Below are 25,644 nucleotides of genomic sequence, written 5' to 3' on the forward strand. Positions count from 1 at the left end.
CAGCCAACGCCCATTTGTCCTTCCTACTGAGTCAACCATTTATATAACTGCTGTGTAGTGAAATCACTCTCCTACGCACAAGCCAGCTGCTGAATAGGTTTCTTATTTTGAACAAAGTATAGATATCAGAACTATTTTAAGTATAAAAGTATTTTAGTATAAATTTACTATACAGTATACTTATTAATATAATTTAGAAAAAATGATGATAATTTGTTGCATTCACTAACTATGCTGAGTAGTACATATTTTATTGGGTATAATCCACAACATATTAATGTAAAAATATAACACTATTACATAAACTACATAATTACTACATCACATAATGTTCATATAGCCAAATGTAGTATAGAATTAAAATTAGTAAAATATTTTAAAAATAAAATTGATTTATATCTATAGCCAATACAGATTATAATCTACTATTTAACAATAATAATTAATTTATTAGAAAACTATACCTAGCATAAGCTATTCTAATTTAGTACATTACATTCATATTAACTAAAATTACATAAGATATCATTAAATATTTGTAATATGAGTATTACCTATTAGTTATATCTATTAAATAATTAAATAAATAGTAATATTTTTTTTATGAGCTATAACTATTACTTTTGTAAAGTTAAATATTTCTTTTAAAATAGCTTATAATAATTTACTTTTGTGCTTCAAGAAATTACTATTTATTGTTTTCTTATATTTTTAAATATTGTTATTTAATAAATTTTACTTGCTATTTAGTACTAAATAAATATAATGATTAATTAATAATATAGAATTCAGAATATATACATAAACACAGTTTTTATTATTTAACAATTTTTATTTTTTATTCAGTAATTTTGAAAAGAATATCTAAGTTCACAAATTATATTATATAAATATTTAGAAATATATTGTTTTAATTTTTTTTTTTTTTTTGTAATTTAAGTTCTTACAATTATTACAGCTTAAAACTATTCAATAAGTTGAATTTATAGTTATTTAAGTTTTAAGTTTTATAAGTGTATTATTTTGATTAACACTATTATATAAATTAAACAAAGAATAGAATAAATATATTATTATTTAATTATATATAAATATTATACAAAATATTTTGCCATCTACATAGTATCTATATAGTTAAATATAGTATTAACACCATTTTACACTCTATATACAATTGGCAGTAATGGTACAGTAAATAAACTTAACATTATTTTGAAGTACAATTAGTTTTTAAGTAATTTAGTCTTATCAACTATCAAAATAAGTTACTGAAAAATACATAATCTACATATAGATGATGTTAAAAGTGGCCATTCTTCATATTGTACAGGTGCTTCCTCTTTATTTGTTTCGCCTAAAATTAAAATAAATATTTATTAATTTGGTAATAATTTAATGTGTAATCTATCATTCAGTGTATAGTCTAATATAATTGAAAAATGTTAGTAAATAGTAATCTACAGCCATCATTTATAATAAAGAATAAATATTGGATATGTATTACATTTTTTTATATATATTTTCTATTTTTAATTTAATGAATATAACATATTAATTTTGATAGTTTTACAATTAAATATTTATCATAAAAGTACAAATGTTTATTATTAAATACTTGGTACTATCTTATAGCGTTAAAATACTAGACACCAGGCAAAAAATAAGCTAATGAAATCACATTTTTACTTTTTACTATTTAATTAAAAACAATTCTTAAATTCTTATCAATGCTAAAATGCTAATAATAAATAAATTGAACAAAGATTTGTTTTAAATTTAAATTATAATACTAAGATAATGTTCAAAATAAATTTGTTTTCAATAAAATATATCCTTAATGCGGTAAAAGAACATACATTATATTTTAACACATTTATTTCTATTATTAATAAATATTTACTCAATATTATCAATAAGACAATAACATAGTTATTTTTATACTGTACTAACATAATAATTATTAATACCATTTTTAATTAGTAAAGCCTGGATCTATAAGTAAAAATTGGTTTTTTCTTACAAATTGAAGTAATATACAATTTATAATAAAAATATTAGCAAATCTAAAATTAAATTTATAAAAATATTAATTTAAAAAAATCAGAATAACACTATTTTTATGAGATTATGTTGGAAAAGTATTATATCAAATTGTTAACATCATGAAACGACAACACCTCAAATTCAGATTTTTCTTAATTAGATGTTCAGAAATCTGCATTTGAATATAAAAACAAGCTTTACTTATTAGTAGAGACCAGAATTATATGCACTAAAAATGAGGCAAATATGCAAAGTAAAATATGCGTTAATATGTATAAATAATATGTTGTAAACAATTTTTTTTTTCACCAATATAGCTGTATTTATAAATTCCAATATCCAAAATAAAAACATGAAATAATTTGACTATTCACTAGGATTGTAAAAAATATGTACATTATATATACTTCTAAAAAAATATGTCCTAACCCTCCAATATGCCATTATATGCAAAATTAAATTTAGTCTATGGAATCAGTTGGGTCTTAATCGCTCACATTTGAAACCCTTATATAAGTGCATAAATTCAGTAAAACAAGCAAATGCATAAAATTCTGGTCTCTACTTATTAGTTTATGGTAGCCATACGTCTCAGTTTGACTGACTGTATACTGATTTTGAATACATAGCAAACAATGTCCGATAAAGTGTATTGGAGTGGCCAATTGTCCTGCAATTAAACTTCAAAAATGTATGCTGACATTTTGTATTTTACTAAACATTTCTTGTAGAAAACCAATGTTGATTTGATAAATGATACAAAAATCAAGATAATTACATGATTCAGTGATTAGTGATTACATATTAAAATTATTTTCCTAGTTAGTGTTGACAATTACTCAGTTACTTTAGATTTATAGTATTAAATTAGATTTTACTTTATAAACATGTTGTAGGTTTCAAACCACTGTTTGTGGGAAAAAAGATAGGATGTTAACGTTGATGGTTTACCTTGATTGAATGGTGAGATTTTTTTTTAAAAATATACAAAAAATGTTTATCCCGGTTTAAGTAAAATATATTTAGATAGCTTTAAATTAGATTAAGTTTTAATAAACATAAAGTTAATTAAATACAATGAACTTTATGGTTTACAATATTTTTAATAAAAGTATAAAGATTTTATATCTATAAATCTATAATATTTTAATTTTAATGTAAAAATGTATTTTATAATTACTCATTATAACATTGTGTAGTTTTTCTTGAACAGTTGATTGAATAAAATATTTTGCATTACTTCAGTAAAGAAACAATTGGTTTCCAATTTATTGAAATGGGCAATATATATATTAAGATGGAATAACTGATCAACTAGTTTGGCTGAAAAAAAAAAATAACTTCATTAAACATCACTCATTTGTCATTACACTTAAATACCAAATTATACACTCTTTATCCTAATATACATTATTTGAAATGTATTATACAAAAATTTAAACCAAATGTAGTAATTATTAAATATATAGTTATTATATTAAAATTTAAAATATAATAGGTAGCATTATTTTATTTTATTATTAAATTTAATATAATTATGCCGATAAGAATCCCAGTAACTCTGACCTACATTTGTCTGTAACCTATTCGATAATAAATTAAAATCTAACTTTAAAAGACTTATTACAACATTAAGTAAGGTGATACCAATTCATTTGTCCAACTAATCAAAATTGAAAAATAATTATGTAATTGATAAGTACTTATTACTTTAGTTAGATATAATTAAGTCTACTATTTACTTTTTAGGTACTATTAAAGTATTAACATTTAATCTAGAGCCAAGTGACATTATTTTTGTAAAATTTTTATTCCAATATTACCATCACAAATATTGCAATTGTTTTCATCCAAGTATGAATTTCTGGAATTAAGAGATGATAGGTATTATAGGTATAAAAAGGACCATATTTGGTCATAAGTCATAATAATATAATATAATTTATACGATGTACCTACCTTTCTGAAATGTGACGAAACTACTATGATATTAGTGAGATATGAACAAGAAAATTACATAATACATAAACAATAAATATGAGTAATATAAAAAATATTTCTATAATATTATCATTACTATCGTTAAACTCGGTTATCATAAATTTCGTCAATGATAAAAATGTTATCTTCTTAAAGGCACAGAATATAATAATAAAATAACTAAACAATTAAATTTATTCTGTGATGAAGATATGAAGATTAGAATGGATCTCAAATCTCAATGCTGAGAATGATTAATAATATAAATAATGTTAATTATTAACATAATAAAATAAATAGACTTTTTACAACCATTTGATCAATGATTACCAAAGAAATTAAAATATGCCTACTGCGTTTCGACTGAGAAACCGAAATATTGTCAGTGGCCTGGGTAGCTTCGGGTTCGATTCCAAGAATTTTTTGTTGTTGATAAATTAGACATTTGATTGAAACTACAAATAATTCAATATATTACAATTGGAATTCTAGAACCCTGATTAGTATAAATGGAAAATACTAAAGAGTAGATGCGATTATTTTAGTTAATGCAGTTTTTGATTGAATGGATTAAAAACTTAATAATTCTTGTGAACTCAAAAATAGACCATCTGTATTTAATTTACAGCTTAACAAAATCATAATTTTAATACCTAGTATATATTAATGTTAATTTCATTCAGATTTAGAACTTGTATATTTTTATATTTTTATTTCTCTATTAGATAACTCAAATATAAGCTATAAACATATATATACTTTTTAAATATTTAAATATTTTATAATTTTAATGTTTTTTTTTCTTTTGTAAATTAGGGTTTTATCTATGGCTTATAGCGAACTAGTAAAATCAACAAATAATAATAAATAATATTATAATCATTTGGTAACTAGGTAACTGCCAAACTGCAGGTTACTAAGGTTATTAAGGTAATATTTTATTTAAAGTAATCTCTCAAGGAAATCGCTATTGTAGTTCAATAATCGAATATGCAAATAATTTGTGTACAAAGCGTTCCGTCGGAGCGGTTCCGAAGACTAGGTAATGTATATTTTTCATTTTGTCAAGTACTCAAGTGTATTTAAGACTTCAAGAGTATATCGGTGTTGGTCGTTCTTTCTTTAACGTGTGACACATTTACCGACAATCATTGTAAAGAAACCACTACATCAGTTATATGTTATACCATTAATTGTACAAGGATACCGTTCTGGCGACATACGAAGTACCTATCCCGTTTTTGTACGTCAATAAACACGAACACTAAAGTAAATTCAAAATGTGTAATTTTTTTAGTTTCTAACTTTCTCGGCAGCTTTTTAAAAATATTTCACAAATATTTTTGTTGTTCTCCAGTCCCACCGTCGTTTATTTGTCGTCTATTTAGGCATTTTGATAACGTTCGTTCAAAAAATTTCTCATGAAGAATAAAACATCTTAATTAACTTGGACTACTTAGAATAAATAATATATGACTAAATAGTTCCCAATTAATTAATTAACCATTATTGTGGACTTAAAAGTAATAATTGACAAACTAACAATTTAGTTGTTACGATACCTTTATAGTTTATATTTTCTATCATTCGATTCCTTAATAGTAAGGTAGGTAACTATTATAACAAATTAATTTTCGAAATTTATTAATACTTATTGGATTATTTAATGTCAGGAACGTATACAGGGGGTAATAATTCATATTTTTGGTATTGGGTTTTTTATGAATACTGGTTTTTACAATACTTTGATTTCCAGTTTAATTGGTATAAGGTATTGTCATTATTTCTGGTACTTTAAAAGTATCAGGTTTATTTAGGTGCAAAGCCCTATAATGTAATATCCATAAATATTGTGAATTGTATTTTGTTACACACATAAATTTTATCATATTAATTGATTAACCATAAAAATGTACAAATGTATGAAATTCCCTGTTTTGCACACATCATTTCAGAGTCTAATTAGTAATTATCAATTAGTAAAATATAAAATATTTAGCTAAAATAAAACCAAATAATTTTAAATTTATAAAAAAATGTCTTTATTAATAACAATAAGATTATTTATCAAATAAATATAATAATAATGCACATTTTAATAATTTTAATAACTACCTATTATTATAATCTAAAGTATTTTCCATAAACTTTTTTTCCTTTTCTTGTTTCTTTATTGCATTTTTGTTTTTTTGTTCTAGTATCTTCAGCAGTCTTGTGATTTACCAACCAACTAAGTAGGTACCTTAATGCACATTATATTGCTCATTAAATAGAACCTTCTACTCTGCTGTTGAACAAGAAAAAATTTGTTTAAAAATTAAATTGCTAATGTTCTAAATGAAACGCAATTGAACAAGCCAGTTCTGGATCAACATAATTCAATTCTAGAAAACAACAAATATCTATAAATAAATAGAGCTGATTTTCAACGAAAATGTAAACTCAATCCATTGAAGATTTTACATGTTTTATTCAAGGAACTGAATTGATTGAAATCCTTTTGAGGGGCGAAATGCGAAAACTACAAGCCCGAAGGCTGATACGTATAAAAATACTTCTAATCAAGTTTATACCTAGAAAAAATGTATAGGATATTAGACATATTTAGAATAGTTCCTAATATAAATAAAATTGCAAATGATATGACAAAAGACAATTGGACGAGCATATTCTGCAGGGCCGTCCCTACAATTTGCGGAGCCGGGGCATAACTCTTTCAGCAGGGCCTACAAAAGATGTTACATAAGTGCGTGAGCGAGGGGCCCCACTCGCCCCGGCCTTAGGACGGCCTTGATGTTCTGGACCAGGATAACTACATTATGGAAAACAATAATAATAGGTTTATATAATATAAAGAGTGCTGATTTTCAACACATGCAAAATAAATCTATTGGAAAAAGAATTCATGTGTCTCAATCAAGGAACTGTATTGATTGAAAACCTTTTGAGGGTCATAAACACATATTCAAACTGAACGTGTTAGTAAAAGAATTTGTATGTTTTAAATAAAAGTAATTCTTGTCATATAATAGTAATGTTTTGCATGACTTTTTTTTCATATTATGCTTTCTAAAAAAAGTGTTTGCCCTCAGAGTAAATTCTAGTGTGGAGTGACAAAATGTACCTACCTAATTTTAATCGAGGAACATTTCAAAATGTGTGATTCACAACTCAGAGTGTGATAATAAAGGACGAACGTACGCAAATTGTTGGGTGTTAAGGTTTGAAAAATGCCATAATCTTAATATTGTTGAATATTAACGATAAGTCGGATAAGTACGTCCAGTGTCGCAATTATCGGGAGCGTTGGGTGTGCAATTCACAGGGGCCTCCGGTTTTGAGGGGCCCCTAGATTAAAAATCTCATGTACTTACGATATTCCTGTACTACAATCCGTAATATACACATATTATAATATTTGTTTGATTATAATAAATAATTATGTCTTTACTCTTTTGAATTAAAGAATAATTTAAATTACGAGTACCTTTGTGACAAAAAAAAATTAAAAACGAAAACAAAAATAAATTATACCACGAAAAAAATAATATAAAAATAATATTTCTGTTATAAATATTATAATAAAAAAAAAAATAAAAACTGTTATGTTTACAAAATATAACAAAAAATATATGATGAACAATGAACATAGTTATAATTATAAAGTTACAAGTTATAATTTATAAGAAAAAGTAATTCTTAGTTATAAGTTATAACTTAATATTAACTATATTAAAATATTAAATTATTATTATTTATTAAATAAAAACAGCTTGTTTTATTTTTTTTTTATTTTTTATCGGTGTTTATCTTTATTTTGTATATTTACTACCTATTTAGTATTTTTGTTTCAATGCGTAAGAGTAAATTTTTAATTTTTATGTTTAAATATATTTTATAGGTAATTTTATATACCTATTACTGTATGTTAAACTTCTGAGTTCAGGATTAGTTTTATTATTTAATCTAAAAATAGTGATTCACTTAACCCATGCACTTTTACGATTTAAAAGCATTTTAATTTGAAATTTTGAATTTTCTATTTTTTATATAAATTATGAATTATCATTTAAATTAAAATACCTGTTAAGAACAATTAATTTTAACTACTTTATTTTTTGTATCTACCTATATTGTGCGGTACTATAATAACTTATAGGAATACAAAAAAAAACGAAAACGAAATCATCAAAAACGTTATTTGTTTCCAAATAATAGAGAAAAATAACGTTTTTAAAAACATAAGAATCAAAAACGTTAAACAAAATATTTTTTTAATTAATAAACAATAACGGAAACGGAAAAATTAAAAACGTTTAAACCATCCTTGATTTAAATTTAAAAATAAAATTTGCACCCAATAATATTTACACAGACTTCAAAGTAATATCTGTATATAATTTTTATGTACTACTATGGTTTTCGACTGCAAAGTATCTAAACTAATTTTATTATGGTAACCTATTATTTATAAATCATAATATAACCACTTTCAATTTGTTATATAGTAAATAGTAATTTATCTTAAAATATTCAATTTAAAAATATTTTGAAAATGCCAGGGGAGGAAAAGCCCCAGCTGGGCGCCTATGCTTTGAAGTTTGAAGTGTTCAATAACTTGGTTTATACATTATAATTGTATTATTATAATTTATTGCTTATATATTGTTATAATATAAACAATGAACATACAAATTTAAAAAAAGTCAACCATATAAATATATAATTTGAACTTCCAATTTTGTGACAATTAAAGTGTACACATTACACTAACATTACAAGTTTCGTGTTTACAGGGGTGATAGATGGGGGATAGATCCCACTTGGTATTTTTTTTCTTTTACTGATAGCCGATAGGTAAGTATAATAATGTCGCTACGGCTACACTTTATTTTTATTATAATATCATGGTTGATGGCTGATGCCCGTTGTAATCCATACGGCATACACTGCTTATTATACTATTTATACTAAATATGATTGAAAACAAAATTCGTATCGTAAATCGTCATTATTGTCAATAACCATCCGGTTATATTATTGTCGTGCTTCTAATAATAAGTGTTTGGTTGCTATTTCAAAACATATTATAGGGCGAGAGCATGTATATATAAATAGGCATTCTAAAGTCTAAACAATAAATTCCAATAATTCAATGGAATACAAATAACAATCAACATTAAACACTAAAATATGAGTTATTTTAATAATTTATTATTGTGCTACTTTTGTTTTAAATTTTAATCCAACATAATAATTCACTGCTCATTTAGTGTATACCTACTAACTCGTATACTCGCACTAGTGCACTATTTTTTATTGTTTTCATCCTACACATACATTTTTATAATATTTATCAATAGGTACTAGACTACTAGTGCCTAGTGGTACTACATATTGTATTTTTATGGTTTTCTTCGTTTAATAAAACAATTATTATGAATAATAAATCTTCAAACCAAAAGAATACAGTTTTATAATAAATTTATATGTGTAGTCTACTTACTGTTAAATAAGTAGGTATAGGTATCGTATATAAATCCTCAACATTTTTAAGAAATTGTGGTGATGGTAAGTATATCCCTTAGATCATATTATACACAGGGGTGTTCCCATAGGGTATACTACATATACGCCGTATACTCTCAAGATTTTTTTTCAATATTATGGGTAACTGCGTATACCCATAAATCCATAATACATGCGTATTTGATGATATAGTATACTCTCAAAAAAATTCATGGGAACACCACTGATTATACAATGGATAGAGCTATAAGCATTAAAATGTGTCGCTAACATTTACGAAGGGCATATCTAAGGTATATCTCCTCCGCATCGATGATATGATATGTTTGCCAACGTAAAGTTGAAGATCAAAACATTTTTTCAGCTACTTTTCGATGCATAGATTATAGAATAGTCTATTCTATGGTTTAATATTATTGGTTGGTATATTAAGTATAGTGTAAAAAAAAAACCACATCATTGTAAAATCAATACATTCATCGCTCCGTTCAAAATATAATAAAAAAATAGAAGGTAAATAGAATTAAGGATGTATTGGTAAATAATGTTTTGAGTATGCGCTATGTGCCATATTATTTTCTTTAAATGTATTTTATAAAAATAATGTCGCTGTGTTTAGAAAATAAATACAAAAATATACTTTTGTCGCTCCATAGGTCTCAAACAAAACGTCACTAACAATTATAATGTAAAAAATACAAATTATTCATATATCTAATGTGTGGAGATAATATAAATGTATTCTTAATCATAGTAAATATTTTCAATGGGCTATCTAATTACACTAATTAGCAAATATACAACATTGATGATAAATGATTAGTGATTAGTGATTACATTATATATTATAATATTATATTATAGTATAGGGTTGCCAGATTTTGAAATCACCAAACCGGGACATCATATTGAATAACCTTTTTTTTTTTACAATGCAGATTACATTTTAGACTAAGTCGTTTAGATAACATACAATACGATAATCGATAATCATATAATGATGTAGACATAATATTATAGTTTACAATATTCAATAATACAAATACTAAAGTTATTTTATCTCAACTTCCATTAACAATGAAATAATAAATTAAACAAAAATAATGACCGACCAGGACACCGCGGGACATGCCGTTAAAACCGGGACGAATAGCAAGCCTAATTAATAATTATATTACAATAATTATTATTTCGTCGAGTGGTGAGGTGGTGTAACGGGTCACGGCGATGACCATAGAATTTAAAATACACATAGACAATAAAATAATATATACTTATATTCAATATTCGTAGACAACCATTCGCCTTACATATGAACTATGTTTTGGGACGTAAGGCCCTAAAAATTAAAAAGCATCTGGGGCTTAGGACAAATGTTAAGTCTCTACCACTGCTAAAACATTGTACCTATACATTTTATTTTTAACTTTGTAAGGTGTTAACATCCACTTGTGTTTTACTATACGTCCGAGGTCCGAACATAATATTAATATGAAATAACGATGGTTGATATTACCGTCTTACCGATAGGCGATAATGGTTTTGACGTAGAATTTTTCGTTCACCGTCATATTTTATATTACTGATATTTCAGTTTTGACGTGTAATTCCTGTCCCGCGTATATACTTAGTAACGCATTTTATAATAAGTACATAATATTGTTACAAATTACAATTTTACGATCGATTGATAATTGTGCACAGTAATCGCGGACGGGACTAAAACTGCTAGATTCTACATTAGTCAACGACCAACCATAATATGTCTATATAAGTATATAATATATTAATGAACCCACTCATTTGTTTTGGAGCATAATATTTTACATAAGAAACAAAAATAAGCATTATTTTTTTTACTAATATCTAATTTTAAATAGAAAAATAAAATTACAAGATCTAAATAATTTATAAAATCACACCGAAGTGGTATTATACCAGTACTATTATCGGATGGTTTTTCCTATGTCTAAAATCAAATATACAATGTATAATATAATTGTTATGTTCCTTGTGCTCATTGTTTTATAGTATGTACTATGTAGTCTATAATATAGTAAACTATGAAATAATAATATAAAAATATGTTTTTTATTATTATTTTATTTTTATTGTATTATATTATATATTATTTGAATAAATTAAATAGTTACTAATATAAATAATAATAATAAAAAAAAAAAATAGAAAAATTAAATTTTATATTATTAAGTGTATATATTTTTAATATCTTTAAATTGAAATTAAACACATTTTTCTGTATTTACTCTTTTATTGTGGATCCCCAATTTGCGGTGGACTAGGTTTCAGCTCACTCGGCTCCCCCCTTAAAATATTGCCCGGGGTAGATTTAAGATTAATAATATAATTGATTGGTGGTTAAAGTGCAGACTATAAATTATAATTAACTATAACCATTTAACAGAATACTTCATTTAATTCTATAAATTAAACATGTTTGAAAATAGAACAAAGAAAAATAATTACAGCTCGAAAAATCTAAAAATATATAGTAGTTCTTAGCGTAGGCGTAAATTTGCCTTTTTAGAAGGGGGAGCTAAAATTATAAACATAGAACAGGCCCGCGAAGGGCTTCGCCCCTCGCATCCCCTACATATACATTTTACAATTTTATTATAACATTTATTATATAAAAACTTCAAAATTATTTATTTAACAGCATATAATACATAACTTTTTATCGTTGTCGTCATAAAATATTAACGTATATTAAACGTTAACAAATTTACAATATAAAATTCATACATGAAGCTTAAATTAAACACATACCTATCGGATATCCTGATTAGGAATTACGTTTTACATTTTATAATTTTCTCTAATAAATAACCTTAAATTTCTTGAAAAAAGTGTAGGGGCTAAGCCTTTTAAGCCCCCCTCGATTTACGCCTATGGTTCTGAGGAAATTGAAGTATAGGATATGAGTAATTTCTAGGTAGGTACGAGTATGAAGTACCTATATTGTTAAAAATATAAAATTAGCTGTTCATTTTATTTTGTAAGTACAACTCATTAACTGTTACAGACACAATCTGAAATCCATTTTATTTAATTATAATTTATAAGTTTATAAATATTAATTATAATAATTATATTCATTTAAAAAATTAAACTATATATTTCTTTAGGTAAGTTTTCAATAAATACAAACATATAAATGATAATCAGGAGGTATACATATTTTTATATAATAATTATTAATTATGCATACTGCATACACTACACACAAGTGTATGACTAAATTTTATTATACACAAGAAACTACGTACTATGAAATTAAATTCTGGTTGAGGGATAACATATTATATTAAAAATTTAAAAATATAAAAACAAGTCTGGATATAATAAACCGATAGTGTCGCTTTACTGCAGTTGAATACATTAATACCATTTATTCCTTATTTTATTACCCATGTGTTGTGGACTTGTGGTTGAACATCGACCACTCAATCACTATCAAATGTTTATTACCATATTGGCTATATAGATGGTGTTACTGTGTTAGTCGTTAGAAAACGTAGATGATACCCGAAACTGCGCAACAATTCCTAGAAATCGTCAACGAGTAAGATCACTAGTTAGTTAAACCAACTTCATCCGTATAAGTATTGTTTGTCATAAAAATCAAAGAATGATATAGTAGAACACATTTTTGGTTTTTTTTATATTAAATATCTACCTTGCATGTCACTACGGTAGTACAGTGTATGATATAGCTGAGACTTGGTATAAAATAAATACTGCAGATCCCGATACACTATAGAATTAGAATTAGTCTGAACTCTGAACTCCCAGCTTACCAGACTTAGCTGAATTGTAGGGTCGCGCCCTAACATCGCCACCCATTTCTATTTTAAGTCCGGATCCCAGTTTAACAAATGTTGTAAACCGGCGTCTGCCGCCACCGCTTTATTATACATTATTATATTTTACTATTATGTATCACTAGTGTTGTTTTTGAACCTAAACAGCGTTATACCATCTTTATAAAAATGCAATATTAAATTATTTGATTACCCAGATAATACTCAAAATCAAAAGCGTAAGCGTTGCCCGAGATCACGCCACGATTCTAAGAAAACAATTTAGACACGATTACGCGAGCAAAATCGAATATCGTAACATTTTTAATATTATGTATTTATGTGCCAACACATTATCTGTTTCTTTGGTCCACCACCTAGTTTTTACCGTGTATGTATAGCCGATACTCAGTTTATAAAGGTCTTGATACGCTGTACAATTAGAATTGGTCTATATCCCAACTTACCGGACTTGGACACTTGATTGAGTAGTTGGACCGCGCCTTAAGAGGACGTAGTGCCCGCATGTGTTGTGTCCGTCTTACACACGTGCGACATAACAAATTTTCGTTCACCAGTTTCAATATTGTGCTGTTAGTTTTGATATTAGAGTGAACTGACCTAAATAAAATTCAAAGGTAAGATTATTATTCAGGGCCCCACGTAGCCTTTTATATTTTATTTATATTATTATTTTTAAGTAAGTTATGATCTTTTTGAAACTCTACATTTTAAAATGCTCATAACTTACTTAAAAATAACAATATCAATAAAAGGCTTTGTGGGGCCTTGGATAATAATCTTACCTTTAAATTTTATAATAGGTCAGTTCACTCTAATATCAAAACTAACAGCACAATCTTGAAACTGGTGAAAGAAAATTTGCTATATCACACATGTGTAAGACGGAGACAACACATGCGGGTTCTATATCCTTCTAACATCGCTGCTTACTACCGAAGTCCGGATCCCAGTAATTTAATTAACTAATTTTACTAAGTATCGTATAGTTACGTATTATAATTTAATTCAACAACAACTGTTTACTTCTTCACCTCTACTAAATCCTTGTATAGTGAGTTATATCTTATGTCCTTATATCATTATCCCTATATCCAAATGTGCAACTAACCAGCGTTTTTGGAAATTTAAAAGCATAGTGAGAAGTGTCTGAGATCGCTATATTATGATATACAACAGTGATAAGTGAATCTTAAAACCAGTCCAACCACAAACTTATTTAGTTAATAAACTTTTGTATTTAATACATTTTTAATTTACTTTCTTTTGATCGTAATTATTTTTTTGTTATTTTTTGCGTTATCTTTAAAAATAATTGTATGTGTACTACATATTTGTCATGAATCATAATACTACACAATAATAAAATATTTAAAGTAATAGGGTATTATAATATACATTTTTATATAAAATTATAAAAATAATATCTATTATAATCTTAACACCATCAATAATATTTTAGATGCAAGTAAGCTACTAATAAGTAATAAGCTTATAAAATTCTAGTTGAAAATTAATAAGTCAATCTAACCACTAACATGGATAAATTACTATATTATTTTAATCATTTTAATTTTTATATTTATTGCTCAAATTATTTCAATTTTTTCAAACTTTTGGCGTCCAAACAGTAACGTTTATTTGTTCCTATTATAAGCAATATAACATCGTATCGTAAATTCGTAATTATGACTAGAATTTATTTTTTATAATTATGTTATATACTTAGTTTACAGGAAATAAATACAATAATATAATTACCAATGTCGGTTATTTTTCTTTTATATTTTTTTAGTTGTAAATCTATAATATTTATTATATCGCATTAATACATTGAGGTTCAAAGTAATTTTATATTTTATGCATTATATGTAATATTAACAAATAACAACGATGTCATTGAATAAGGCTTAGTACCACTTTACTATAAATTATGAGTCACAACTGGTTTTTGTTCAGTCGTTCATATAAGTAGAGGTATATTATAATACATTTTTGTTAAATTATAAAATTATATCAATATTGTGGTATTGCTAGACCTAAAACCTTCAATTTTCTTTTGTAAAAATAGGTCCTAAATGGCAAACACAGTTTAATTAATATTGAATCTATAAAAAGTCGGACACTGCTAGAAACATCGATAAAGACAAATATAGATTTATGGATTTAATCTAAGTATTATGAATACGGAAAGACATTTATTTAACAAAACATATAATGAACAAAAATGTCTAAGAAAGTAATAACTAAAAAGGATCCGATATAATCACAAGAATCAAATGATTCACATCACGTCATTACATACAGTTGTATTCATAAATTTACATTTAATTTCTGTTTGTTTTGAATTGGTATCATAAATAAAATTGTGTGCATCGTGAGTGGGTGACCAAATAGTGGTGGGAAACTGGCAAAGCCACACTCTTCTTTTGTTGTTGAACCATTTTGGCTTAATTCTATGCATTTGAGGACCCTACTACATCTATGTAAATGTATGACACTATGACGTATGCATTTGCCTTAGTATTATTATCATTATAGTAATACTACTACCGATAAAGTAGTAAGTACAGTAGATATACCATACACGACCTTTGACTTTTCAGACAGTCGGTACTCGGTATAATAATTCTTAAAAATCATATGAAAAGATTGTCTAGCAAAATAAAGGCAAAAAAAGTGTCAATTGGTGTCATTGACAAAATCGTTGTGTATAATATATTGGTAGATTTATAAAATATATACGTGTGAGCATGTATAATATAGGCAGTATATTATTATAAGGACGTAATAATATGCGTTTCTGTCACATTTTTTTCTCGTGAAAAACTACACGACGTGGCATTATAATATGAGTATTACGCGACGTTGTTCGTCTGTAAATCGACCTCTATAATAATCGTACACCGTATGGCGTTTTACCGTCATCCACCGGCACAAATAATAAATAATAATAATATAATACTACGCAGTAGTGCAGTACATCGACAACGTTGCCGACCGCACTTGGACGGACGTTAGCAATCGCTATTCGTCTCCTACATCACTCGTCATAATAAATCGTTATATCGTCAACGTAACCGTGTTATAGCGTGTATATATATATATGTGTATAAGGATATCGTAGCGGCGGCGCACGGCGTCACATGGGAAAATCGGACACGAGCCGAAAAAGAAATAATTTTTATTACGTTTATAATGGTCGCGTTGACAACACAATAATATTTTACAACCATCGTTAACAATAATAATAATAATTATTATTATTATTTATTATTATTCATCAACAACGCGCACTGCGGTGATAAACACACGCACATGATATTATAGAAAGTTTACGAAATTCCTATTCGTTTGGAATTCCCGAATTCCGATAAATTGGAACCTCTATAATTAAGCGTCACCGGAATAGACGACAATTATTTTCAAAACAAATCCATGAACTGATTTAAGACGCTAATAATACATTGCAATAACATTACAGTTGATTTATTGTCCGTGCGATATGTTTTCAAACAAAAATATCGATCGCGGTTTTTGGTTTAGACGTTTCTAATATTTACTTCATACAGCCGCCGATCGCGCATACCGATGTGTAATAATGTTATTATTATTATAATAATATTACGCGTATAATATATTACGGTGGGTTTGGTCGTTCGGGTAGCACGTAACATATTATTGTGTGGAACGCGAACGTTGTAAGCGAAGTGAAAAAAAATAAATATATATATAACACCGTCGACGGGCGGACGGGAAGTGAAAGAAGAGAAAAAAAAACTAGAAACCGACTCATGGAAAGGTTTAACGTATGGTACGTATATATATTATTTTTTTTGTGTACAACGCGATTTCGTATTTTCGTTCCGCCGCGGCATGTTATATGGATTGTGTCGCCCGTCCGTGTGCGTTTCGGTGTGTGCGCGCGTCGCGTGTTGTGCGCGATGCGCGCGCGCCCGACGACCCGCGGTTGCGCCAGCAACGGCGGCGGCCAACAATCCGGACTCCGGACGGCCGAGCCGGCGGCGGCCTGCACGCAGCACTTTCCACTGCAGCTCTCGTGTCCCCGTCACCGCCGCGACCGTCCCGCCACCGTAGCGCACACGCGCGCACGCACTCACGCACGCACAAACACACGCACATTCGCACGCACGCACGCCGCACGGCCGCTCGCGTCCGTCCACCCGTCCATCCGTCGACGACGACGACGACGCGTCCGCAACGGTCGTCGGCGTTGTTTTGGTATTACCTTATTACACCCCGACCCCGTTCCCCGCCGGCGGATATCACCGCAGCGGCGCAGCGCAGCCCGTTCGACGGCACACACACCGCGGCCGCTGGCTCCCCACCGTTTTCGTAGTAGTCGCCGCCGCCGCCGCCGAGTGTATTTGTTATTATTATTATTATTATTATTATTACTATTATTATTACCATTGAGTATCGAGTACCTTCACGTCGTGTTCAACTGCTGTAGCTATTATTACTATTACTATTATTATTATTATTTTTAGAAGACAATTATTATTATTATCGCGTTATCGGTGTATATTATCGTCGTGTTTTTCGGCGTTCATTTTCGAGTTTCGCTCTCAGTCGTCGAGGTGCCGTGTGTGACGTCCAAACGTCGATCGCAGGCACTCGTAACACTAGCGTTTACTCAACGCACAGTTACGTTCGTCGCCCACCGTTGGCCGACACGACAACCGTAGACGTGTTTTCGCCAATCGCCGACCGTGTGTGTGTGTGCAGTCCGCATTCCGCGCGCCCGTATAAGTGCTCGGCACGATCGCCGCCATAGCGTAAAACTTTCCGTCGACGTCCGCAGCCCATTGTTCCGGATCGGTGACGACGACGTTGGTCATAGCCGCCGACACCGAACAAATACCTCAGCCGCGCCGTACTGAGAACCGACGACGTTTAGTGCAGTTGTCTTTGTGTGTATCGATTATGGCGGCAGCTGCCGTCGCCGCCGTCACTACCTCTGTCGCTGCGGCCTCAACGCGACGGGCCGTCGTCGACGCCGCCGTCGCTGTCGTTGTTCGTCGTCACCGTTGCCGCCACAACATTCCCGCGCCGTCATTATCGACGCCACGTTTGCGCCAACAATAAACGACACGAAGACATTCGAGAGTCGGTCCTTCGACGACATCGTCCGAACGACCGCGACTCCGTACCGCTAAGCCGACCGCGTATTCTGCCGTCTCCGAGCCACCGTCCAGCGGTACCTTACTCGTAAGTCCAACGTCCCGTTTCTCCTTTATTGCCTGCCCCTCCAACTTCAATAGGTGCTAACTCCTGGTGAATACCTCCTAACTAGCGCTTGTGGCCGTTTGCCGCGTTCGTGACAAAATCGCTTTTTTCTTTTCTAAGTTTCGGAACTTTTAGCGCCTAGTAAAGGAAAAGGAGGGTCTCTAGGGCTGTGTAGAGTAATCAAGGATATCAATCCCTGGTCCAATTTTTATATTTGAGGTAAAATTAAGTAAATTATATAATCTAGTTGCTTTGGCAGGTCCCTCTTTGAGGTTTGGGTCTCGGGGCTTTAGCTTTAGCTGCCCCCCTCTTGTCGGGTCCAGGGGTCCCCTTTGCACCAACTCAAATTTTCGATTTTCGAGTTGTTCCACTGCCATTAGACCAATGGTAATATTATGATAAAGGATATTATTTTGTTGTCTCTGTATTTAAAGTGCTTCGATTATTGTTGAATTCTATGTAGTTACACTTATTTTAAATTATGTTTCTAGGAGATACCTTCATGTTTAACGAAAATTGTGACATCAATCATATCAAATGCCATATGAGCCACTTGTTTTGTTACATAGACTTGCGCCTGAAGACGTAAATCATTTGATCCGACAAAATCCTCCTCCACCTACCATTACCAATCAACCACAGTAAGTAATCAATTACAATGTTTTATCATCGTTCTAATACACTTAATTTATTTAGTATGGGAAATTTTGTTTCTAATAGAAATGCCCATACATTTCAAAACAATGAAGGGATCAACACTCAATCACTGGAGAAGGACATAGTCGTGAACAATAGTAATTTACCTTTAGAAAATAAACAAAAATTAACTGGTGCTCGTTCATCGCCTAAAATACGAGTTCTTAAATCTAATTTAAATGGTGTAAATCATGATAAACTAGAAAAAGTTAAATTTTCTAAAGAACAAAAAAGCACAAAAAGTCTTAAAGGAGAATTATCATTTGCCGAAAAATCTAAACTCTTATCAACTGATATTTTTAAAAAAGAATTAGTAGTAGTTATTGATAATTGCTTCGATGACGTGATAAGAGAAATGGTAAATAGTACAGCCCAGCACCCAAAAACACGAAATCCTACCAATTCAACTGTAGCCACCAACAGCAATACCACTAGCAATAATTCCGTAGCTTCAACTAGAGACTCAGCAGTTGGGAAAGAACACATCACCGATGACACTATTATGATAACAACTACAAAATCTCCACTATCTACAATAACTCCTGTCATAGAGGTAAATAATAATGTTTTTATTTATAATAATTGCAATTAAATTATTATCGAAATAATTTAACTAGGTTTGTGTATTGTATAGTTAATTAGAAATGGTTTTTAGAGCACTATTTTAATGATTAATTTAAAATGACTGACAATTATTAAGTACTGCTGTAATAGCAGATGTTTAAGGTGATATTTTTTTTTCAACTAGAAAATTTAATTTAATATGATGTGCACTTCTAGTTCATACAAATTTGTTAAAGTAGATAAAATGTTGTTAGGTATGTGGAGATTCACTGTAATTTCTTCTATGTAAGAATTTAATTGAAACCAGTGCTCTTTTTGTTCTGTAATTTATATACTTATTTTTTTATTTATAAATCAAAAATTACTAAACAGCCAACAGTTAGATCAAACAAAAATAGTATGTATTTTTAAACAAAATAAAAATTAAAGTTATGTAGCCTGGATTGTAAATTAATACACTTAACTTGCGTATTTGAAAATTATAATCAAACTTTATTAATATTTAATTATATTGTAATAGTTTTAGTTATACCTTTAAGATTGCTTTTTTGAAAACAAAAATAAATTCTATTATCTTTAAAGTTAAAAAAGTTTTACTCATACACATTAGTCATAAGAGACCTTATAAGATATACGCGAATGCACACTTTTTCATTATAGAGATATTAGTTTGTTTATATTACTTAGTACATAATAAATTAAACAGGTATGCTGGCATTTATGTGATACCCAACATGCTATTTTGTGGTTATAGCTTAAAATTGAATTTGCCAACCAATAAGCTGTAGTGTATTAAATAAGAAAAAAAATGTCATAATACACATACTTTTTTGATGTAGTTACTTAAATTATCAGGGTATTTAATTTATAATTAAAGAAAAATACAAACAATTGTCACTTACTATATATATTAGATACATTTTTAATAAATTTCTTTTTAACAATTTTCCTATGCTTTAACATTTTAATTAGTTAATTTAGTCAAATAAATAGTGCCTACTATTGACCATACAAATGTTTATTTGGCTTGGAAATATAATATTTTATTTTTCTATTGGGTTTTTAGTTTTTTTTAAAACTTTTTTATTATACTTACTATGTTTTTATAAAATTTCTAGCATATATAAACATTGCATTTTATTATTTACAAACATGTTAAGTATAATTTAAAGTTTTGAATCTATGTTTGGTTTTAGTTACCTGGTTTTATTTACTAATTAACCATGGATTATTTTTTGTCTTTCAATTCATAATATAGAAAAAAACAAAAACAGGATTATGTTTACTTACAATTATTATTCAATTAAGTTATGTATCTTAAATCTCAAATTTAAGAAAAAAAGATGATTATAAAGTATTTTTTCTTTAAAAAAAATACAAGGTTGAAATAGTAGCATAAAAATGTATTTTAGTTACAAATTACATTCAAAAAATTTTCACAGTTTACCATTTATATTTTATAAATTGAATGATAATAAATAAAATGGGAACAAGAGCAACAGAATTTAATAATAGAACTATTATATAGTATACTAATTCCGAACTCAAGTAAACATAATTGCTATAATATGTACTAAAAACAAAATGTGTACAGTTATAATAACTAAATGTATACATAAGATTAATAGTTTTGTTTTTCCTCTTTACTCAGGTGCTTGACAAAAAAACTAAAGATATTTCATTAAATGGACAGCAGCTCATTGCTGCAGATGAACATGATAAGCAGACAAATTGTGACAAGATTCATTATGATTCTTCAGGCCTCAGTTTGCGTACAAGGACTATATCGTCAACAGCAATACCTACAGTATTGCATCATACAACTGTCTCTGGATCAAATTCTGCACAACCTAATTGTTCTACTTCATCAGTTACTACTCCTACTCCAAGACCTCGGGGTCGTCCCCCGAGACGAAAAAATCTAAAGCGTATTGCTGATAGAAAAGCACAGCAACAAGCCGCTAGTAAACAACCAGAAGTGATTGAAATCTATGATTTAACCACATCAGTTACTGAAGTAGAATCAGCAGCAATTGGTTTGGAACGTTTGCAGCAACAACAAAAGTCTTTAAATGAATGTGATAGTATTGAAATTTTTGACGATGATGAAGAAAATAGTGAAAAAATTGTTTCTTATATTAAAGCTGTTACAGATAATACACATTCAGTACTGTCATCAGAAGTTGATAGAGACGAAGATTGTTATATTGTAGAGATACCTTTTAAAAAGAAAAGTAATAATCGTAAAAGGAAACAATCTGATATTGGAGAAACTATTGCTGAAAAGCGCCTCTTTATATCTGATAATTCTAAAGATTTATTAGTGGAAAAAAATATAATAGAGAAATCTTCACTGCCAGACAAATCAGACTCTGATTTAGTCAAGTATGGTTTCTTAGCTGGTTGTAATATTTTTGAACCTTACAGACAATATACTGATTTGAAGTCATCCTCTTCAAATTGTCATTCAATTTTATATGGTCGGACATATTGGCCAACAAGTTGGGAATATTCAGCGGCATCACTTACAGGTCACGTTCAAAAAAAAACATCTAAAGAAGCGTTACGTAAAATAAGATTGATTTCTGGGGGAGCTACCAGTAAAACTAACAATAGCTTGGTATCAACACCACTAAAAACCAATTCTACATTAAAAAAGTATCAAACATCAATTCTGCAAAGACGTGGTAGTGCTTGCAAATCAACAGCAATAGCTCCTGTTGAAGTGTCAGGAGGTACAAGACATCCTTCGACATCAACAATTATTGTAAAACGACAAAAAGGTCGGCCTCCTGGTAGAAAAAACAAGATATTACAAACTGTTATAAAATCAAATAGTCCGCGGAAGTCACCACGCCAACATGCATCTACTTTAGCAGCAATTTTGTCAAGCAAAGCTGGAAATCATGATAAAGTCGGAAATCAGCAACCTGATAAACTAGAGGCAGATGTAGAAATTGACAAAAATTCTTTAGACATGGATGTTCCATGCTTATTGAAGATGTCTGTGCCGAATTATGAACATATGTCAGGATTCCGTCATCATAGACATCGTCGGCAATTAGATAACAAACGTATCATTAAGCGTCGTCGTCGTCGTCGTTCAACTACTCCACCTCCACCAAAATTGTGTGCTCAACAACCAGCTCCACAGAGAATTTCTCTGAATACTGCTATAGATCAAGAAAGAGTGAAATTGCGTACAAAACATGTGGATGTAGTTAGAAGGCGGGCAAGGGATGAGAGATTACGTGCATCATTTGTGTGTCAGCAATTACACAAGGTACAAGAAATAGCCGAACAAAACCGTCGTAAAATAGCCCAAGAGGTTATACAATCTAATGATGAAAATAAAGAAGACTACCAGTTCTCAAATAATGCAATAATATTACCATTTGAAAGTGATCAAGATCAAATTTGGTCTCAAATTACTGATAGTAATCGAGAACCTGATAATATGTGTTTACAAATAATGTATGAACAAACTGCTGACAAGAGGTTTTTATATACTAATTTAACAGATGAAACTTTGCAAATGTATTATCAACAACGTGAATTAGCTCTCACTGAACGTTTAACAAGCAATTATTGTGGTGAAACGTTGTCTTCCGATATAGGTACTGACATGATATCAACATCTAATAAGCGAAAGAAAAAACGGCCAAATATGACTGGTTGGCCAAAAGAAAAACGTCGAAAAATTATAGCTACTACATCATCTATAAACACTGCCGTAGATGATCTAAATGATGATAGTGATGCAGAGAGAGATGATATTGCCAAACGCCGAAGAGCGGCAGCAGCAGAACAACAGAGACTCAGACGTCAACGCATAAAATTAGAGCAGCAACAACGACTTAAAGAAAAATCCAAGGTTAAAGTAAGAGCCACTTCACCTAAACGAAGAGGTCGAAGACCAGGGCGCCCTCGACGTCCTGGCCCTATTAAAAAAAATAAAACTGCAATATACCGACGTAACAATAGTGTGAGTAGTAATGGTACAACAGCAAGTAGCAATACCAGTAGTACTACTATTAAAGTTAAAAAAGTAAGAAAACCAAGAAAACAACGTACACTTGCCCAAAATAAAACTGCAGCAACAGTATCTGTAACAACTGATACATCAAATACGGTTGTTAAACGTAGATGTGGAAGGCCTGTAGGAAGTATTGGCCGAAGACAAAGATTAAAATTAGAGATGCTACAACAGAATCGTCAAAACCAAACATCATCCTCTGAACAACAAAAAGAAAATGTTGTCCAGCAACAGTCTAGTACAGGTAAATTGAAATGTGTTATATCAACACGTAATAATCGTATGAAATTATTGTCGACCTCTGGCAGAAGTCCTTCTGCAGCATCAAGTCAAAAGAAAACGATGGCTGCAAGTAAAACTAAGAAGTCGGCTGCTGCGTATAATTTAACGTCTTCATGTTTAACATCACTGCCATCATCACAGGTGACAGTAGTAGGTAAAATTACTAGAACAACAACCAAAAGAAGAAGACTTCAACAGCATCAACAAACTGCTACAGCTACGGTTACATGGGATGTTGGAAGACCTAAAAGATATCATTCAACCAACCATAGTAGGAATGCTAGTAGTGTGGTAGTTGAAGAAGACTGTTGTTTTGTTGGATCTCAACCATTTGAACAACATTGTCCAGGTGGTGGAGGTGGCTTAAGTCATAATACTGTGCTTGAAAATCATGATCACCAAAAAGAAAACACAGTACACGGTGGTTTATAGTAGATACTACAGCAATTGTTCATTATTATTATTTATATTTTATTAATTATTACAATTATTTTTTTTCTTACCAAATGTTTGTATAAAATTAGAATTATTATTATTATTATTAGATAAAACTGTAAACAAAAACATGTATTCTCTTAGTACATAATAAATAATTTCTAGCCAAATTTTTACCCAAATAAATTTTATACTTCTGTATAAATAACTAACAAATAAACTAGTCGAATAATAATTATTTTTTTTAATCTTTCATTGTTTCTTTTTTTTAAGTAATTCATCAAATACTACCCTTTTCCCGCATTATTATTACAAAGAATTGGTGTGAAAAATTGTTAAATAATCTAAAAAAGACTGTTTCGGTTCCTATATGTAAGAAATTATTAATATTATTTTTTTTGGCTTTTTAATATTTTTATTCATTTCTTAGTATAATCATTCCTGTAACAACACTCTTAATTTTTAAATTAAATTAAAATTGTTTAAAAGTAATACATTAGTATGAAGTTGTACTGTATTAAGTTGTAAGGAGAAGGTTTTATTTAATTTATATTTTTATAATTTGTACTTATCTTTAATGTTTTATGGTTATATGTTAATGAATTTATTTATTATAATTTTTTTATACGTTTATATTATGGCAAGTTAAGAAAAATGGTGCCATGATACTTCTCTTCCCATTAATAATGTAGAGGATTAATCAAAAACAAATTTAAGGATAAATGACTATGTAATAGTATTATATATTATAATGTATTGTGTTTTTGGCCCTACATGATGGGGAATAAAACGAATTTTAAATTATTTTATATAGGGTTAATAAAATGAAAATATTATTTTATCTGAGTGACTTTTTGTAAATAAACACAAAATTAAACACTACCTATTATTAACTCTTATACAAAGTATATTTTTTTGTACATCTTATTCTATTGTTTTATACTAAATAGTATAATAAGGTCTCGCTAGTTGGACAACTCCAGT

General features: G+C 29.1%; 1 protein-coding gene and 1 long non-coding RNA gene across 5 annotated transcripts; one reads left to right on the forward strand and one right to left on the reverse strand.

Annotated features, from left to right (window-relative positions):
- Positions 1 to 1,059: 1,059 nt before the first annotated feature.
- LOC132927843 (uncharacterized) lies at positions 1,060 to 4,143 on the reverse strand. Of its 2 annotated transcripts, XR_009661860.1 has the most exons (4): positions 4,003 to 4,126; positions 3,867 to 3,907; positions 3,224 to 3,366; positions 1,060 to 1,354 (listed from the first exon to the last, which is right to left on the reverse strand). It is a non-coding gene; the product is annotated as an uncharacterized LOC132927843 (long non-coding RNA). The 2 variants fall into 2 exon arrangements; XR_009661859.1 differs by lacking the exon at positions 3,867 to 3,907 and having other exon boundaries at positions 4,003 to 4,143.
- Positions 4,144 to 16,933: 12,790 nt separating this feature from the next.
- LOC132923778 (uncharacterized) lies at positions 16,934 to 25,501 on the forward strand. Of its 3 annotated transcripts, none has more exons than XM_060987742.1 (4): positions 16,934 to 17,211; positions 19,139 to 19,288; positions 19,344 to 19,896; positions 21,559 to 25,501. In XM_060987742.1, the coding sequence occupies exons 2-4, from the start codon at positions 19,185 to 19,187 to the stop codon at positions 24,655 to 24,657; spliced, it is 3,756 nt and encodes a 1,251-aa protein (XP_060843725.1). In that variant the 5' UTR covers positions 16,934 to 17,211; positions 19,139 to 19,184; the 3' UTR covers positions 24,658 to 25,501. The 3 variants fall into 3 exon arrangements, with proteins under 3 accessions (XP_060843725.1, XP_060843724.1, XP_060843726.1); XM_060987741.1 differs by lacking the exon at positions 16,934 to 17,211 and adding an exon at positions 17,596 to 18,629; XM_060987743.1 differs by lacking the exon at positions 16,934 to 17,211 and adding an exon at positions 17,602 to 18,629 and having other exon boundaries at positions 19,368 to 19,896.
- The last annotated feature ends 143 nt before the right edge of the window (positions 25,502 to 25,644 follow it).

Source organism: Rhopalosiphum padi, chromosome 3 (assembly GCF_020882245.1).
Source record: "Rhopalosiphum padi isolate XX-2018 chromosome 3, ASM2088224v1, whole genome shotgun sequence".
Lineage (NCBI taxonomy): Eukaryota > Metazoa > Arthropoda > Insecta > Hemiptera > Aphididae > Rhopalosiphum > Rhopalosiphum padi.